Source organism: Anolis carolinensis, chromosome 1 (assembly GCF_035594765.1).
Source record: "Anolis carolinensis isolate JA03-04 chromosome 1, rAnoCar3.1.pri, whole genome shotgun sequence".
In the NCBI taxonomy this organism is placed as follows: domain Eukaryota; kingdom Metazoa; phylum Chordata; class Lepidosauria; order Squamata; family Dactyloidae; genus Anolis; species Anolis carolinensis.
The window spans coordinates 6,852,299-6,872,288 of record NC_085841.1 but is presented as its reverse complement, the minus strand read 5'-3'; the positions used below and the strand labels follow the sequence as shown (position 1 = coordinate 6,872,288).

Genomic DNA, 19,990 nt, shown 5'->3' with positions numbered 1-19,990 from the left:
AGAAGGAATGGGAAAAACTGGAAAAACAACCTCTGAGCTGTTTGTCCTGTTTTGTCTTTCAAGAACAACCTTAAAACACTGTGGTAAGTAAATGAAAACTGCTTTACTTCAGCAAAACATAAAGTATAGCACACTCAGTGGAATAATGCAAAAGGAAGCAAGGAAGTCTTAGGGCAAGTACAGTTCTTAGTCTCTGTTAAATTCCAAAATCAAATAGTAGTCTTACTTCAGACAAAGAAACAGCAATAAATCCTTAGGAGCAGTTTCCCAGATGAAGACTTGAAGCAGGCACAAGGGGAGCAAAGAGTCAGTTTGTTACCAGCAAGAGCTGGCTGCACCTGCTTCTGCTTTATAGCCCTGAGTCCCCTCACAGCTGCTAGGGCAGTTCCTAATTACTCAGCTGCATTTCTGGCAGCTGATCTAGCTGAACGACGTCTATGGTCTGTTTCCTTTCGCCTCTCCTGAAATGTGGATACTTGCAAAATCTCCTCCTCAGATTCCAACTCACCCTCAGATTCATGAACACTTTCCTGCTCCCCTTCCTGAATCCCTAACACTGTTTGGCATTGGAACTCTCTGCCCCAGAGTGTGTTGGAGGCTCCTTCTTTGGAGGCTTTGAAACAGAGGCTGGATGGCCATCTGTCAGGGGTGCTTTGAATGTCATTTTCCTTCTTCTTGACAGGGGGTTGGACTGGATCGCCTGTGAGGTCTCTTCCAACTCTATCATTCTATGATTCTATGAGTATTCCTTGCCATGGGTTACTCAGAAGCCAAAAGGCAACTTGGAGGCATTCGCCATAGGTTCACCATAAGTCATAAACAACAACGACCATTTAAGGGTGTGTCTTTACATCTGAAGATCTTACCTATTTCTCCAGGACTACCTTTCCAAGGGTGCATCTACACAGTGGAATCAATGCAGTTTGACACCGCTCTAACTGCCATGGCTCAATGGCTCATTTTTACAAGGTCTTCAGCCTTCTCTGCCTAAGAGTCCTGGGGCCTCACCAAACTACTGTTAATGTGGGATTTGTGTATTAGTAGTGTTTAAATGAAATTTGTGTCTAGCATGTATTGCATCATCCAGGAAATGCTATAGTGTGTAAAGAGTTAATTTGGTAAGAAGCTGTATTGACCTTGGATATGTGGCTGGAGCCAGATAGGAGTGTCCAGACTACAAGTGTGTTTGTATATAGCTGATTGCATCAGATGAGATCTGTTTCTGCCTGCTGAGAAGATCTGTGCTGTTTGTCTAGATTGAAAGTCTTATGTCCATTGTCTGCAAGTCTGTTTGTCTTGTTCAGTAAACTTTGTACATACTTTTTACTTCGTCTCTGACGTCCCATCGTTCTGCGCTCCACTGACATCATACATCTGCTGCTACGCTGCGCGCATTACTCTGACAACTACAACTTCCAGAATCCCATAGCATTGAGCCATGGCAGCTCAAGCTACTTTAATTCTATGGTGACGATGCAAACTCAGTGTCTCAACTGCAGTCTGCATTTTGATGGAGCTGGGTATATTTTATTATTTCTCTGCGTGTATTACATTATTTGCAAAATTTCATATAGCACAACCATGAGGGCCGGAAACCTGCTTTAAAATAATAAATTTCTCCAAAGCATCAGGCGAAAAGGACAGGTTTTAGCTGGTGTGATATCCTATGTGCTCCTCCCAGACTTACTTTTCTTCTTCTAGGCTGTTGAACCGGACCACAAAATTGCTAGGAATGTAGCCTATCTTCTTGGTGGTAAGTGATTTTGCTAGCCACCAGTCCCCGTTGCTGTGAAGAAAGCAGAAAAACTAAATAAATGGATACACAATGCATGCTGAAATAAAAAGTGACCAAGGGTGCATTCAGACTGTAGGATGAATTCAGTTTGATACTGCTATAAATCCAGAGAGCTGTAGCTTTAAAAGGAGTTATGTGCCAAAGAGTGTTGGCACCTCATCAAACTACAACTCCCAGGATGCCACAGTTAAAGCGGTATCAAACTGCATTGATTCTACAATATAAAGCCAACCTAAGCTGTGTTCATTTCATTTCCAACAGAAAGAGACATAGGCAGATTTATTTAATGATCTTAAATAAATAAGGGCCGGGCTGTGGCACAGCTGGTTAGTAGCCAGCTGCAGTAAATCACTACTGACCGAGAGGTCATGAGTTCGAAGCCAGCCTGGGTCGGATTGAGCACCCGATCATTAAATAGCCTAGCTCATTGTTTACTAAGCAACCCGAAAGACAGTTGCATCTGTCGATTAGGAAATTTAGGTACCGCTTTCTGTGGGGAGGCTAATTTAACTAATTTACAACATCATAAAAATGTCCAGCAGTGTGTGGAAGAATGAGGAAGTACTCCATCAAGGACTCGGTGTCGCAAGTGGATGATGAAGCAGCAGCTCCCGTGTGGCCGGAATCGAGCATACGCTCATGAAGCCAGAAGCTGGAAAAATGTTAAATTGCCTCTGTATCTGTGTCTTTATGTCGTATGTCTAATGGCACTGAACGTTTGCCATATATATGTACATTGTGATCCACCCTGAGTCCCCTTCGGGGTGAGAAGGGCGGAAAATAAATACTGTAAGTAAATAAATAAATCTTATAAAATTTGATCTGTTGGTTCCTCATAAGGAGACCAGTTAGTGAGTTCTCATTGGCAATGTTTGAACTCATTTTTCTGATGGTATGCTAAAACCTTTAAGAAGAAGACAGGGGAAATTCTGTATAGTGTAATAATAATAATAATAATAATAATAATAATAATAATAATAATAATAATAATAATAATAATAATAATAATAATCTGAACATAGATGCTTACCTGCAAAGGACTTCAAATCTTTCACCTGCTGTCAATGGCAGATCCCGTTCACTTGATGGTACAAAATCATGTTGTGCAATTACACAGTGTTTGCCTGTAGCATGAAAAAAGCCCTGGAGTAAATAATTGATTCAAGTACAGTAGAGTCTCACTTATCCAAGCCTCGCTTATCCAAGCTTCTGGATTATCCAAGCCATTTTTGTAGTCAATGTTTTCAATATATCATGATATTTTGGTGCTAAATTCGTAAATACAGTCATTACAACATAACATTACTGCGTATTGAACTACTTTTTCTGTCAAATTTGTTGTATAACATGATGTTTTGATGCTTAATTTGTAAAATCATAAACTAATTTGATGTTTAATAGGCTTTTCCTTAATCCCTCCTTATTATCCAAGATATTCACTTATCCAAGCTTCTGCCAGCCCGTTTAGCTTGGATAAGTGAGACTCTACTGTATATCTTTATTATAGACTAGCTGTGCCCGGCCACGCGTTGCTGTGGCGAAGTATGGTGGTATGGGAAATAAAGTATTGAGGAATTGATGGTAGTTAAGGTAAACGGTAAATGTGGAGTCCAGATAATCCAGTTAAAGCAGATAATATAAGATTATAAATGGGTTATATAGCTGTGTGGAAGGGCCTTGAGTCTACACTGCCATGTAATCCAGTTGAAATCAGATAATCTGTATTTTATAGGCAGTGTGGAAGAGGCCTAAGTGAGGCTCAACTCTGCCTGTCCTCTGGGTGAGTGGGTTGCTAGGAGACCAAGTGGGTGGAGTTTAGCCTTCTAACTGGCAGCAATTGGATAAAAACAATTCTTCCTCTCCCTCTAATTAGGACTTTATTTTTCTTTTCTTTTTGTTGTATCAACCTAGAGGCGTGGATGAAGGGTTGTGTTGTCAATTTTCGAGGTTGTGGGGTGTTTAGTTTTGTTGTTTTGGCGGTCGCCAGGATTCCATCACTCTTTTATATAGATAGATAGATAAATAGATTGATTTGATTTATAGACTGCTTTCTTCCCAAATGGGATTCAAAGTATTCAGTCCTTCCTCTGAAGATCTCATTCCCTAGCTAGAATCAGCACTTGTCCATTTCTATTCCTCATTAAGCAATTGGGATTCCAATTGACTCAAGGTGAATCTAAACTGTAGAATTTATAGTTTGACAGCACTTTGACTGACATGGCTCAATGCTATGGAATGCTATGGAATTTTGAAATTTGTAATTTGTTGTAGTTTGGAATTTGGAATTTGTTGAGGCATTCACCCTCTTTGGCAGAGAAGGCTACAGACCTTGCAAAACTACAACTCCCATGATTCAGTTACATTAAGCCGCCGTAGTTAAAATGCTGTCAAAATGCATTAATTCCATAGTGTAGGTGCATGCCTTAGGGAAAAAAAATACAAATGTGACTCCTTTAAGCCTAGGAAAAACACGAACAGCTTTTATATGACCTGAGCCTTTAATGAATGCAGAAACCAATCTAAATATAGACGCCCAGGAGACAGATAGTTTTAAATCTTACTCCATCTGACCTTTTCAAACAAAGCCACCCGCCTGCGTCCTCCTTTTCATCACAAAGTCACATGTCTCAGGAATAATGTGTGGTTTTGTGAGAACAGAGCTGGGCTCTTATTTCTTTTCGGATTTATTGGAGGAGTCGCGCCAGAAAAGTGCAAAACCTTGTTTGCTGAGCCAAGAACTCAGGGTAGATTTCTCATTCTTTGAAGCAGAAGTGCCAATCAAGCACCTCTCCAGGGGGCCTCTCACATTATGCCATTATGGCATTATGATTCCACTTTAGCTGCCATGGCAACGTCCTACAGAATCCTAAGATTTGCTGTTTAGGGAGGGCTTTTTGGCTTCGCAGCCAGAGGAGTTGTAGTTTTACAAAGTCTATAGCAGGGGTCCCCAAACTAAGGCCCGGGGGCCGGATGCGGCCCTCCAAGGTCATTTACCTGGCCCCCGCCCTCATTTATAATATAATATTTTATATCAGTTTTAATAATATAAAATATTGTATATACATATGGGGAACCCCGGTGGTGAAGTGTGTTAAAGCACTGAGCTGCTGAACTTGCAGACTGAAAGGTCGCAGGTTCAAATCCCGGGAGCAGAATGAGCGCCCGCTGTTAGCCCCAGCTCCTGCCAACCTAGCAGTTCGAAAACATGCCAATGTGAGTAGATCAATAGGTACCACTCCGGCGGGAAGGTAATGGCGCTCCATGCAGTCATGCCAGTGGCCACATGACCTTGGAGGTGTCTACGGACAACGCCGGCTCTTCGGCTTAGAAATGGAGATGAGCACCAACCCCCAGAGTCAGACATGACTGGACTTAACATCAGGGGAAAACCTTTACCTTTTACTATATACATATGATATTGATAATAATATTATCATTTTATACAATATAATACTAATAATAATACCATATAATAATATTAATTATATGTTATATATTACATATAATATACAGTATAGTGGTATAGTTGAATATAGTAATATATAATGCTAATATTGTGCTATGCTAATAATATAATATATTGTATGTACGTACAGCTGCTCTGAGTTCCCTTTGGGGTGAGAAGGATGGGATATAAATGTAGTAAATAAATGTAGTAAATGAATAAAATAAATAATTTTGGACTTAGGCTTGCCCAAAGTCTGAAATGACTTGAAGACACACAACAACAACCTGACTATCTCATTGGCCAGAAGCAGGCCCACGCTTTCTACTGAAATCCTGATAGGTTTATGTTGGTTAAAATTATTTTCATTTTTAAATAATTATAATAAATAATAATCTTTCATTGTCATTGTTGTTGTTTTGCACTACAAATAAGATATGTGCAATGTGCATAGGAATTTGTTCTTTTTTTTTCCAAATGATAATTTGGCCCCTCAACAGTCTGAAGGATTGTGGACCGGCCCTCTGCTTTAAAAGTTTGAGGACCCCTGGTCTATAGCATCATCATCATCATTAGCAATTGCCTTCAAAGGGTAGGGTCTTGGTGGTGGGTCTGTAGGTGACTGTATTCTATTCTTGATCTGCATGGTCTTTTGCAGTGAGGACATTGGTTTCCAGATGGAAGGCAGTCCTGACAAGAGCTGGCTTGTCAAATTTTCCTCTTGACTCATTTCTCCCTTTTGCCCTCCATTTGTGCCTCTTCGAATTCCACAGCACTGCTGGTCACAGCTGACCTCCAGTCAGAGCGCTCAGAGACCAGGTCTTCCCAGTTCTCAGTGTCTATGAAACAGTTTTTAAGCTTCGCTTTAAACCCTTCTTTACATCTCTTTTCCTGTCCACCAACTTTCCGTTTTCCATTCTTGAGTTGGGAGTAGAGTAACCGCTTTATGAGATGGTGATCAGGCATTCATACAATGTTGGCAGTCCAGCGAAGTTGGTGGCGGGGGACCATGGCTTCAATGCTAGTTGTCTTGTTCTTCCAGAATGCTAACATTTGTCTGCCTGTCTTCCCAAAAGATTTGAAGGATTTTTCAGAGGCAACACTGATGGAATAGTTCCAGAAGTCGAGAGTGATGTTTGTAGATGGTCCACGTTTTGTAGGCGTATAACGAAGTTGGGAGGACAACTTTACAGACAAGCATCTTGGTGTACCTATGAATGTCCCAATCCTCAAACACTCAGTGCTGCACTCGCAGAGCTCAGACAGTGTTGTATTTCAGTGTCAATGTTCACTTTTGTGGAGAGATGGCTGCCAAGGTAGCAGAAATGGTCAACATTTTTCAATGTTACACCATTAAGCTGTATTTCTGGCCTTGCAGAGGGATTGGCTGGTGCCTACTCAAAGAGCACTTTGGTTTTCTCAATGTTCAGTGAGAGACCAAGCTTTTCATATGCTTCTGCAAAGGTGTTTAGATTGGTTTGTAGGTCTTGTTCTGAATGAGCACAGACTATATTATCATCTATATATTGGAGTTCTATATAGATGTTGTGATGACCTTGGTTTTGGCTCTCAGTCTGCTGAGGTTAAATAGCTTGCATCTGTCCGATAGATAATTTCCACTCTGGTGGGAAGCTTCCCATCAACAAGGTGCAGGATCATAACGATGAAGATGGAGAATAAGGTTGAGAACTGGACTATGATGTTGGAGACCAGGGTTCAAATCGCTGCTCAGCCATAAAAATGTCCTGGGTGACTTTGTCACACTCTTTTAGGCAATGACAACCCCTCTCTTAATAAATCTTGCCAAAATAATTACCCACAACTTGAAGGCACATAACAACAATAATGATGATGAGATGTTTCACCCTTGAACTGTAACATCAACCTAAAAAATCCTGAATTGCTTTCATGTTTTCTCTCCTCCTGCTGCTTTTCTTTCATGTTCTATTTCATTTTGTTCTTTTTCCTTCCCTTTGCTCCGCTGTTTATTTGTGGATAAGGCAGGGAGCCACTAGAATAAATAAGCAAATCAGTAAATAAATACTTACCATTGCTCGAAGCCTGGTTAGCAGAAGCAGAAGATGGGTTTGGTTTGATCTTTGGAAGGAAAGAAGGAAATCAAGCATTACTGTTTCAGAACGCATCTACACCACAGAATGAATGCAGTCTGACCTCACTTTAATTGCTATACCTCAATGCTATGGAATAACTGAGTTGTAGTTTTCCAAGGTCTTTAGCCTTGTCTGCCAAGACTCCGTCTTTTCTCCCAATCGCACAACCAAGCAACTATTTGCATATCATTGCCAAGTGTTCCACTGAGAGCATCATTCGACACTCTGGTAATTAACTGATTCCCATGATTAACTGTATTTACTTTATGCAAATGCTTTAGTACCAATCAGCAAGTAACTCATGTGTGACAAATATATGTTATGCACTAAATGCCAACAACCTGACTTAGACAGGCATCACTTACAGGATGCCAGATCTTGGGTGCAACTAAACTCTAGACTTAATACTGTTTGACAACACTTTCATTGACATGGCACAAGACTATGGAATTATTAGTTGTAGTATTGCAAGGATCTTTGATCTTATCTGCCAAAGAGTGCTGGTACCTCACTAAACTACAACTCCAAGTATCTATAGCATTGAGCCATAGCAGTTAAAGCGGTGTCAGACTGCATCAATTCTATTGGGGCCGGGCTGTGGCGCAGCTGACTAGTAACCAGCTGCAATAAATTGTTGGAGTATGGTTGTATTTGTATGAAATGTAAATCAAGTGTTTACTGCTGATGAGCTAGAGTGTGTATTTTCAGTAATGAAATAGTTAACAGCAGGCTAGTTTTGACTGACAGCCTGTTGTGATTACTGTGACCTATCAGGATTGATTTCCTGCCTTTGAGGGTTGGAACTTCCTCTGGACGGAGGAACGTATGTTGCTTATCTTATCTGTGTTGTTTGACGTTGAGCATTCGCTGGAGGTGGACTATGAATGCTATGCTCTGAAGCCGAGAAATGCAACTGTAAATAGATTTGTAAATAAAGTTTAACAACAGTTGATTTTCAACTGACCCCTACACCTGCTGAAGTGTTTCTTGACCAGTGCTGATTCTCTGCATGGGAATACAGTCTGGAGAAGGAGGTGAGACTGGGATGATGAATTTTGGAATCCACTCTGCACCCCATCATCCCCTGACATAAATCACTACTGACCAAGAGGTCATGAGTTCAAAGCCCGGGTCAGGTTAAGCCCCCAACCATTAAATAACCCGACTTGCTGTTGACCTATGCAGCCCCGAAAGACAGTTGCATCTGTCAAGTTGGGAAATTTAGGTACGCTTTATGTGGGAGGCTAATTTAACTAATTTACAACATCATAAAACTGCCAGCAAAACACGAGGAAAGGAATGAGGAAGTACAGCCACTAGTGGACAGTGAAGCAACAGCTCCCCCTGTGGCCGGAATCGTGAAGCTGGAAAAAAAATGTTAAATGCCTCTGTGTCTGTCTATATATGTTGTTTGTCTGTTGGCATTGAATGTTTGCCATATATGTGTTCATTGTAATCCGCCCTGAGTCCCCTTCGGGGTGAGAAGGGCGGAATATAAATACTGTAAATAAATAATAAATAAAATATTGTGCAGATGCACTCATAGACAGGTAAGTAGTCATCTAGTAAACTTGCTAGGTAGCTTATTTTGAAAGGGATAAAAACTGGAGAAGAGAGTCCTGGCCCAAAACTTTAGAACTCTCCTGGCTGGGGCTGATGGATATTAGAGTTCCCCGATATCTAGAGGTTTTCCCATGCCTGGTCTCCTGATCATGAAGAAGATGTACTACCGGTGGTGCAGGTGGTGGCACTTTCTTTTTAGGTCTCAGCTTATATATTGAATTGTTCCTCTGACGCACGATGGTGTTGTTGGTTTTGCTTCCATGCAGACCCATCCTGCCCTGAAGGAAATGCAAACAAGGTGGAAACAGAACAAACTTCTGTTAGTTTTCTAGGCAAATAAAGAAGCACAGAAGGGAGGACCAAGGTGGAACACTGGGGTTTGGAGAATGGGGACATTGTCCCACATAATAATCCTGGTGTTGTTGAACAACACCCCCTCCCCACCCCAAGGATTTATAGTTCACCACGGACACTTAAATAAGATGAAATAATTACTTTTCCAATCAACAATTGGGCCACACAGTTTACAGAAAACCTACACACACAGATAGATGCCTTCATAAAAACTCCAACCATCACTCAAGTAAAAAAAGAAGCACAATTAAAGCCCTGGCGGACCGTGCAAAAAGAAGCTGAGAACCTCACCTCCTCCAAGGTGAACTAAACCACCTAAACTGAGCTCTCCAGGCCATGGACATCAGAAGGTCTGTAAGGCCAAGAGCAAGCCATGAGAGTAAAGACAAAGATCCACCCAGAGGAAAGGTGTTCTTAGGAAACCAGTGGTTCAAGGGAACCACTGACCGCATAGGCAAACTGATGAAGAAACACAACCTACAAACTATCTACAGACCCACAAAGAAAATCCAACGAATGCTACGGTCAGCGAAAGACAAGAGGGATCCTCTCTCCTCTGCAGGAGTCTACCGTATACCATGCAGCTGTAGACAAGTCTACATAGGGGCCACCAAATGCAGCGCCCAAACAAGAGTCAAAGAACATGAAAGGCACTGCAGACTAATTCAACCAGAGAAATCAGTCATAGCAGAGAACTTGATGAACCAGCCTGGACACAGGATATTATTTGAGAACACAAAAATGCTGGACCATTCTAACAACTATCATGTCAGACTACACAGAGAAGCCATTGAAATCCACAAGCATGTGGACAACTTGAACAGAAAAGAGGAAACCATGAAAATGAACAAAATCTGGCTACCAGTATTAAAAAAAACTCTAAAATCAAAACAGTAGATGGGAAGCAACACTCTGAGGGCAGAGGAGCCCCAAGGAGGGCTATTAACTGAACAAAGGATGCCCCCAGGCAAGAGACAAAAACCTTTCCAATGCTAATTAGGGTGATTAACTGAAACATTAATGCTGGCTTCCCAGTGACAAAGGACTCTTGCCACACCCTGGACTCTACACAGATATATATATATATATTTTTTCCTTTCCTAGTTTATCCATGCCTCACAACCTCTGAGGATGCCTGCCATAGATGTGGGCAAAATGTCAGGAGAGAATACTTCTGGAACATGGTCACACAGCCCGAAAGACATACAACAACCCCAATTACTTTTCCCTTTTTAACAAGGTCTCTGCAACCCCCTTGATGGACCAGCAGCAGACCACTCTCATTTCTCATTATATTAGAAAATGTGCAGAGCAGATCTGCAGCAGTGAGTCTCTTACAAAGGAAAACGCTCCCCAACCTTTTAATAGAATACGTCTATATCTTTCCTCACTGCCTCTGCATACATTATATCAGCCTTTGCCCATTGTATATCTTTACCTTTTCCCTGTGCTATCCATATACAGTAGAGTCTCACTTATCCAACGTAAACAGGATGGCAGAATGTTGGAGAAGCGAATATGTTGGATAATAAGGAGGGATTAAGGAAAAGCCTATTAAACATCAAATTAGGTTATGATTTTACAAATTATGCACCAAAACATCATGTTATACAACAAATTTGACAGAAAAAGTAGTTCAATATGCAGTAATGCTATGTAGTAATTACTGTATTTACAAATTTAGCACCAAAATATCATGATGTATTGAAAACATTGACCACAAAAATGTGTTGAATAATCCAGAATGTTGGATAAGCAAGTGTTGGATAAGTGAGACTCTACTGTATTAAAATTTTATATTATTTATATTTATGTAGTAACAAGAAATTCTTGACAGGATTCAGTTTGTCTGGTTTGATTATGTTGGTTTGTGATGACAACTACTGTACAGTATATAATAAATGTTCATTTTTTTGTTCGACAATAAATGTGAATTCTTCTTCATGGAAAAATAAGACATCCCCTGAAAATAAGACCTAGCACATCTTTGGGAGCAAAAACTAATATAAGACACTGTCTTATTTTTGGGGAAACACGGTATGTATGATAGAGAAGATAGATAGATAGATAGATAGATAGATAGATAGATAGATAGATAGGATAGGAATATATATATATATATATATATACACACACATATATATGTATGATAGAGAAGATAGACAGATAGATAGACAGAAAGAAAGATGATAGATAGATAGGATAGGGAATATATATATACACACACACACACTATTATATGTGTGTGTGTGTTTGTGTTTGTGTGTGTGTGTGTATATTGTATATACTCGAGTATAAGCTGAGTTTTTCAGCTTGTACCTGGTTTTCCCAGTGGTCTCCCATCCAACTATTAACCAACACTGGTCCTGCTTAGCATCCACAATCAGATGCAATCTGTCACCTTTAGGGTATTTAGCCCTATCCCCTTCAAATACATGGAAATCTCCTTCTTTCAGACTAAAATCTGCAGAAAATTCACCACTGCCACCCTCATATGGAAGACACTGGTTCGCTTTGCCACCCAACTCTGTGACTGAGTATAAAAAATATTTTGATTTTTCATAGCTTCTCAATGTTATAACAAAGTTCCAAAAGGTCAGAATAAATGAAGCACTTTCTTTCACTGAAGAACTTCATGAAAGAGCCATTCTGAGAAGACAAAGATAAGATCCAGCAGTTACTTCTCTAATGAAGCAAATAGCTGAAAAGCAATGTGCCAGGAACACGAGCCCAATGTTTATTAGTCAGATTTAAAGAACAAGCCAATTGCATTTTGAGCTTCCAAAGAGGCTGAGAAAATGCGACTTGCTCAGGGTCACTTGTTGGATTTCCATGGCTGAGCAGGAACTTGAATTCATCTCCAGAGTCCTAATCTGGAGGCCACTATACCACACTGACTCTAAATGGGCTTAATGACATACCAGTTTCGAGATGTCCCATGCGCTGCTGAGATTGATCATATGAAAATATTTTTTCTTGATGGAGATAAAATGAAATAAAATGCCTCCCTTTTTGAGCATCAAACTTCCTATCAGATAACTCCAGCAGAGTTTCACAGAAAGAGGGCAAAAAATAGCTTCTGTTATCTCCAGGGTTTTGTGCAAGCGGAAACGAGCGAAGGAAATTAAGCAGTAACATTGGTTGCCTTTCTGTCTTTTATTGCCTTTCTTGTTATCAAGAGTATAGTCAGATGGGCCTCTTTGTCGACCCTACATAGGGGTGCATCTACAAGGTAGAATGAATGCAGCTTGAGACCACTAACTTGCATAGTTCAGTGCTATTGATGTTGTCCTTTTTGCAAAGGCTTTTGCAAAGACTGTCATCTTCTATGTCAAACAGGACTGGTGCCTCACCAAACTACAACTTCCAGAATCTTCGTTAACCAACCAGCCTGCATGAGTATTGCCATATCCTTCCATCTCTGTGCATAAAGCAGTCTAGCTACACTTATCATATACAGTACTGACATATTCCATGAATTTGGAGGACAGAGAACACAAGAACCTTCTGGTGCTCTTCTTAACTCATTCTAGTTGCACATTTCCCTTTCTGAAATGCCCTGGAACATCTGGAGGACCGATAGAGTTACGAGTTGGGTCGATACAGGGAATGCCGTGGATGTAGCATACCTTGATTTCAGTAAGGCCTTCGACAAAGTCCCCCACAACCTTCTGGCAAACAAACTAGTAAAACAGGGTTGTTGTATGTCTTCCGGGCTGTGTGGCCATGTTCCAGAAGCATTCCAGAATGCTTCTGGAACATGGCCACACAGCCCGAAAGACATACAACAACCCTGTGATCCCGGCCATGAAAGCCTTCGACAACACATGAAACTAGTAAAATGTGGGCTAGACAAAACTATGGTTAGGTGGATCTGTAATTGGCTAAGCGAACGAACCCAAAGGGTGCTCACCAATGCGTCGTCTTCATCATGGAAAGAAGTGACAAGTGGAGTGCCGCAGGGCTCCGTCCTGGGCCCGGTTCTGTTCAACATCTTTATTAACGACTTAGACGAAGGGTTAGAAGGCACGATCATCAAGTTTGCAGATGACACCAAACTGGGAGGGATAGCTAACACTCCAGAAGACAGGAGCAGAATTCAAAACAATCTTGACAGACTAGAGAGATGGGCCAAAACTAACAAAATGAAGTTCAACAGGGACAAATGCAAGATACTTCATTTCGGCAGAAAAAATGGAAATCAAAGATACAGAATGGGGGACGCCTGGCTTGACAGCAGTGTGTGCGAAAAAGACCTTGGAGTCCTCGTGGACAACAAGTTAAACATGAGCCAACAATGTGATGCGGCTGCTAAAAAAGCCAATGGGATTCTGGCCTGCATCAATAGGGGAATAACGTCTAGATCCAGGGAAGTCCTGCTCCCCCTTATTCTATTCTGCCTTGGTCAGACCACACCTGGAATCACACTGTGTCCAATTTTGGGCACCACAGTTGAAGGGAGATGTTGACAAGCTGGAAAGTGTCCAGAGGAGAACGACTAAAATGATTAAGGGTCTGGAGAACAAGCCCTATGAGGAGCGGCTTAAAGAGCTGGGCATGTTTAGCCTGCAGAAGAGAAGGCTGAGAGGAGACATGATAGCCATGTACAAATACGTGAAGGGAAGTCATAGGGAGGAGGGAGGAACCTTGTTTTCTGCTGCCCTGGAGACTAGAACACAATGGAACAATGGCTTCAAACTACAGGAAAGGAGATTCCACCTGAACATCAGGAAGCCCTCACTGTGAGGGTTGTTCACCAGTGGAACTCTCTCCCCTGGGCTGTGGTGGAGGCTCCTTCTTTGGAGGCTTTTAAGCAGAGGCTGGATGGCCATCTGTCAGGGGTGCTTTGAATGCGATTTCCTGCTCTACAACATCTATATGTGCAATAAAATTATGACAATATAGCAGCAAAAAAATAAAATCGGAAATTAGAAAAGGGGATTAAGAGGGGGTTTGAATATATGAGAAAAGTCATCTTCCCTCCTAAAGTATCAGAAGTTGTCTGGGCTTCTCTTCCAGAGATATCCGTTGTGGAGAGAAAGAGTGGGATATAAATAAATATAATAATAATAGCAATAATAATAATAATAAACACTTGGGAAGTGCTCGACTTGTGATTTTGTGATACGAAATCCAGCATATCTATCTTGTTTGCTGTGTCATACAACGTCGTTGTGTCAATAATAATAATAATAATAATAATAATAATAATAATAATAATGTCAATAATAATATAATAATAAAACATGGATCATCGATATTGCAATCCCAAGAGACAGTAGAATTGACAAGAAGCAACTGGAAAAGCTGACACGATATAAGAATTTAAAGATCGAACTACAAAGACTCTGGCACAAACCAGTAAACGTGGTTCCAGTGGTGATCGGCATACTGGGTGCAGTGCCTAAAGTCCTTGGCCAGCATCTGAAAACAATCAGTGCTGACAAAATTGCTATCTGTCAGCTGCAAAAGGCCACCCTACTTGGATCTGCATGCATAGTTCACTGATACATCACATAGTCTTAGACAGTTTGGAAGTGTCCGACGTGTGATCCAATACAAAATCCGACATAGTGATCTTGTACTAATCTTGTCACATCAGCGTTGCCTCTGAAAAATCCTGTAATTTCTTTGGATGACAGCAGACAAATGTCAGCATTCTGAAATGAGCAAAGACCACCGGCATTGAAGCGATGCTCCTACACCATCACACTGCTGGACTGGCCACATTGTCCGAATACCCGATCACTGTCTCCCAAAGCAGTTACTATACTCCCTACTCAATAATGAAAAATGGATGTTGGTGGACAGGAAAATGTTGGTGGACAGAAAAAGAGATTTAAAAATGGGCTTAAAGCCAACCGTAAAAACTGTGGCATAGACACCGAGAACTGGAAAGCCCTGGCCCTTGAGCGCTCTAACTGGAGGTCAGCTGTGACCAGCAGTGCTGTGGAATTAGACGTGTCACGAATGGAGGGCGAAAGGGAGAAACATGTCAAGAGGAAGGTGCATCAAGCCAACCCCGACCAGGATCGCCTTCTACCGGGAAACCAATGTCCTCACTGTGGAAGAACATGTGGATCAAGAATAGGACTCCACAGTCACCTCCATATCCACCGCCAAGACACTACACTTGGAAGGCCATCATACTCAGACAACGAGGGATCGCCTAAGTGATTGAGGGGGAAAAGGAAGGGGCCTGAGGCTGTTAGGAATTGTGGGTGTTGAAGTCCCAAACACCTGGAAGGCCAAAGTTTGCCCATGCCTGGTCTAGATGATCCACAATACAGGAAATGCTGTTTCACAAACATCATGTTGGTAACACGTCACTCTGAATTTATTCTGACTTCCAGGCACTCAAAAATTCACCCAAAGTAGCAAAGATGAGAAATTACCCCACTTTTGAGATGGGGAAACCCATCATGGACATTTGCTACACCTGAGGCACTGTGTTGTTAAGTTTGAGTGGGAAGGTGCATACTTTTAGTGGCTTTTATAGGGTCTGAATGCTGTTTGAACAGCTCAAAACTGTCCACACCTCAACGCTGAAATAAAAGAGTGGGGTTTTCTGACCTTTCAAGAACAGGTTTGAGAGAAGTGGAGATTCTAAGCAGGGTTTTGGAAAAGGTCTCAAAGGGTGCTTTTGAGAAATTACAATACTGGGAAATGGATGAGTTGGATTCATTAACCACCCAAAGACACAGTGCCTCTGACCATGTGCAGAATTCCTCCTCCTCTCTTTGTGAAGGAACGACTTTTCAAAAACTTTTGCCTGACAAAGTGGATAATTTTTTTCTCCTATTTCAGAATCTGTGATGCATGAACCACTAGATACTTATGAGTATGGTAGTCCTTTTCCAGAAATGCATTTTTTTAAGCACTGTATCATGTAGGCATGGGCAAACTTCATCCCATGCCTGGTATAGTGTATTTGGTTAGGAATCTGGAAGACCAAGGTTTAATTCCTTGCTTAGCCATTGAGACCATGGATAGATCTTCCAGTCTCAGAGGAAAGCAATACAACACACACACAAGCAGACACCTCAAATAAATCATGCCAAGGAAACGTGATAGGCTTGCCTATCAAGTCAGAAACATCAAGGCACCAAACAACAAAAATGAAATATTTCATTGAAATGAAATGAAATATATTTCACAACCCCTGAGGATGCCTGCCATAGATGTGGGTGAAACGTCAGAAGAGAATGCTTCTGGAACATGGCCATACAGCCCCGAAAACACACAACAACCCTGTGATTCTGGCCATGAAAGCCTTCGACAACACATCAAAATGTTTCGTTGCTGGAAGGGATTTTTCCTGAGGTTTGTTGCAGTTGTTGTCTTTGTTGTGGGCCCAAGTGATTTCCAATGTATGGCAACGCTTTCACTGGGCATGATTGGCAGCATTTATTCAGAAAGGACTTGCCATTGCCTTTCTCTGGAGACAAGAGAGTAAGACTTGCCCAACAACATCCAACCGTTCTGCAATGCTCCAAAGTAGTTCAATGCTCAAACCACCGAACTATGTTGGCTCCGTGTTATCGAAGGCTTTCATGGCCGGGATCACAGGGTTGTTGTACGTTTTCTGGGCTGTATGGCCATGTTCCAGAAGTATTCTCTCCTGACATTTTGCCCACATCTATGGCAGGCATCCTCGGAGGTTGAGGTATGGAGAAACTAAGTAAGGACAGAAATCAATCAGGGGCAGCTAATGACTTTGAACAAAGGATTCCCCCAGGCCAAGATGTGAGCCTGGGAAGGCCATTTAACGCTAACAAAGGTGATTAATTACAACATTCACACTGGCCTCCAACAGACAAAAGTTCTTCCCCCCACCTAAGAACTTCCACAGATATATAAACCTTCCTTGCTTAGTTTCTCCATACCTCAACCTCTGAGGATGCCTGCCATAGATGTGGGCAAAACGTCAGGAGAGAATACTTCTGGAACATGGCCATACAGCCCCGAAAAACATACAACAACCCTATGTTGGCTCCTTTACTTGCGTATTTGGCCTAAGCACACAGAGGCAGCCAAATCCTATCCAATCTTGGAAGTTAAGCAGGGCCAGGTATGATTAGTGCTTGGATGGGCAATCGGCGCAGAATAACAAGTGCCGTAAGCTATATTTCAGAGAAAAGCTGGAGCAATTCTATTCTGATTCTTGTTTGCCCAAGAAAATCTACAAAACTCATGGGACCACCAAAAGATGACAGGTGATTTTAAAGGCACATTTTGGGCATTATTCTCATTTCTACAGGTGGAAAATAAAATCAGTCACAACAACATAAAGTTTAGAATGCCAACTCCTGAAAATCGAGTCTGGTCTTGGGGTGCATCTACACTGTAGAATTAATGCAGTTTGATGCCGCTTTGACTGCCATTGATCAGTGTTAGGTAATCTTTTGAGGACCATTCTACACTGCCATATAATCCAGATTATCAGAGTAGATAACCCACATTTACAGATTTAGGATTCTGTGCTGGATAGTGCTAGTGCCTTACCAAACTACAACTCAGGCCTCTTCTACACTTCCATATAAAATCTAGATTATCTAATTTGAACTGGATTATACGGCAGTGTAGACACGGGCTCCTTCTAAATTGCCATATACAATCCACATTATCTGCTTTGAACTGGATTATCCGAGTCTACGCTGCCACATGATTCAGTTCAAAGCAGATAATCTGGATTGTATATTTCAATGTAGAAGAGGCCCAAGTCTACACTGCTTTATAATCCAGTTCAAATAAAATAATCTGGATTATATATGGCAATGTAGAAGAGGCCTGAGTTATAGTTTGGTGAGGCACTATTCAGCACAGAATCCTAAAACCATAAAACTGCAAATCCATCTATTCCATAGCATTGAGCCACTGCAGTTAAAGTGGTGTCAAACTGCATTAACATCACATTGTAGATGTACCCTTGATCACAATTACAGTAGAGTCTCACTTATCCAACATAAACGGGCCGGCAGAACGTTGGATAAGCAAAAATGTTGGATAATAAGGAGGGATTAAGGAAAAGCCTATTAAACATAAAATTACCTTATGATTTTACAAATTAAGCTCCAAAACCATCGTGTTTTACAACAAATAGACAGAAAAAGCAGTTCAATACACGGTAACGTTAGGTAGTAATTTAGCACCAAAACATCGCAATATATTGAAAACATTGACTAAAAAAACATTGGCTGCTAACAAATTGACTACAAATAAAGTTAGAATTGCATAAAACGAACTTACAGTAACAACATTGTCAGAAATTAAATCCATAAAAAGTTCAATCCTTGCTGCCTAGAGAAACAGCTGTGGATCGGGGCAGGAGGCAAATTGCATTGGATAATCCAGAATGTTGGATAAGCAAATGTTGGATAAGTGAGACTCTACTGTACCTAGACAACACTGGGGAAGAGCCAAGGCTATGGGTTTGCAACTTTGCACCAAGTTCAGTTTCTCACCTTGACGTCTTCCTTGCGACAGGGTTCAAAGCATCTCCCCTGGAATCTCAGAAGCTCTCCGCGGCTTCCAAAGAAGACCAAACATTTGGAGTCTTCTATGCTCTTGATAAGGATTTTTTCATCTGACAAAGTCACTCGTCTACCAAAATGCCCTAATAAAGCCTCCCGCCTGCGTCAGTTCGTGGTTTCCTGCCGACAAGATCAGAAGAGCCAACCGGGAGGACGGATGATGCTCTCCGGGGTCCAGGGGCCAGTGAAGCAGCTGCTGGGTTCCTTCTGAGCTAACGTTAGCCTTGTGGCCACTTCGGTGGAAAATAACGCTTGCCCACAAAGCCTCAATGGACTAGAACAAGCTGCTATTCTGTTTACCATCGTCAAACTGTTCACAGCTATTTTTAACTTTCCTGTATTGACTTCTGTTCATCACCATCTTGGTCTGCCCCGAAAAATAATAATTGCTAGGAACCCTTGGTAGTGCAATGGGTTAAACCCTTGTGCCAGCCGGACTGCTGACTTGAAGGTTGGGTTGCTGACCTGAAGGTTGCCGGTTTGAATCTGGGGAGTACATAGATGAGCTCCCTCTGTCAGGTCCAGCTCCATGTGGGAACGTGAGAGAAGCCTCCCACGTGGATGGTAAAAACATCAAAACATCTGGGTGTCCGCTGGGCAACGTCCTTGCAGATGGCCAATTCTCTCACACCTGAAGTGACTTGGGGTTTCTCAAGTCGCTCCTGACATGGGAAAAAAAATACTGACTTGCTAAATCAAGGCTTATGGTTGTCCAGTTGAATCAATAGGTCTAATCTGGCCCAGATCTGTGTATTAATTTCCTGTTTTAATGCTTTATTTTGTATGGTGACCTTTTATGACTGTTTTTATCGATGCTGATGTTTTATTGTTGTTGTAATTTGTTTTATTGTTTTGTTTTTGCTTCTATATTGCTGTGTCTGGGCAAGGTCCCATGTAAGCCGCCCCGAGTCCCTTTGGGGAGATGGGGTGGGGTATAAGAATAAAGTTATTATTATTATTATTATTATTATTATTATTATTATTATTATTATCTGAGCAGGAGAATACTGGATAAAATCAATGTGTTGTCGAAGGCTTTCATGGCCGGGATCACAGGGTTGTTGTATGTCTTTCGGGCTGTGTGGCCATGTTCCAGAAGTATTCTCTCCTGACGTTTCGCCCACATCTATGGCAGGCATCCTCAGAGGTTGTGAGGCATGGATAAACTAGGCAAGGAAAGGAAGAAATA

General features: G+C 41.5%; 1 protein-coding gene across 1 annotated transcript in view; it reads right to left on the bottom strand.

Annotated features, from left to right (window-relative positions):
- Window positions 1-19,311, bottom strand: part of blk (BLK proto-oncogene, Src family tyrosine kinase) — a 38,910-nt gene extending 19,599 nt beyond the window's left edge. Inside the window, exons 1-5 of the mRNA XM_062969539.1 lie at window positions 18,733-19,311; window positions 9,082-9,192; window positions 7,289-7,337; window positions 2,826-2,919; window positions 1,688-1,786 (exon numbers count right to left, since the gene is read on the bottom strand). Coding sequence (XP_062825609.1) covers window positions 1,688-1,786; window positions 2,826-2,919; window positions 7,289-7,337; window positions 9,082-9,186 — 347 coding nt within the window. The 5' untranslated portion in view covers window positions 9,187-9,192; window positions 18,733-19,311. The remainder of the gene's footprint in view (window positions 1-1,687; window positions 1,787-2,825; window positions 2,920-7,288; window positions 7,338-9,081; window positions 9,193-18,732) is intronic.
- Between the last annotated feature and the right edge of the window lie 679 nt (window positions 19,312-19,990).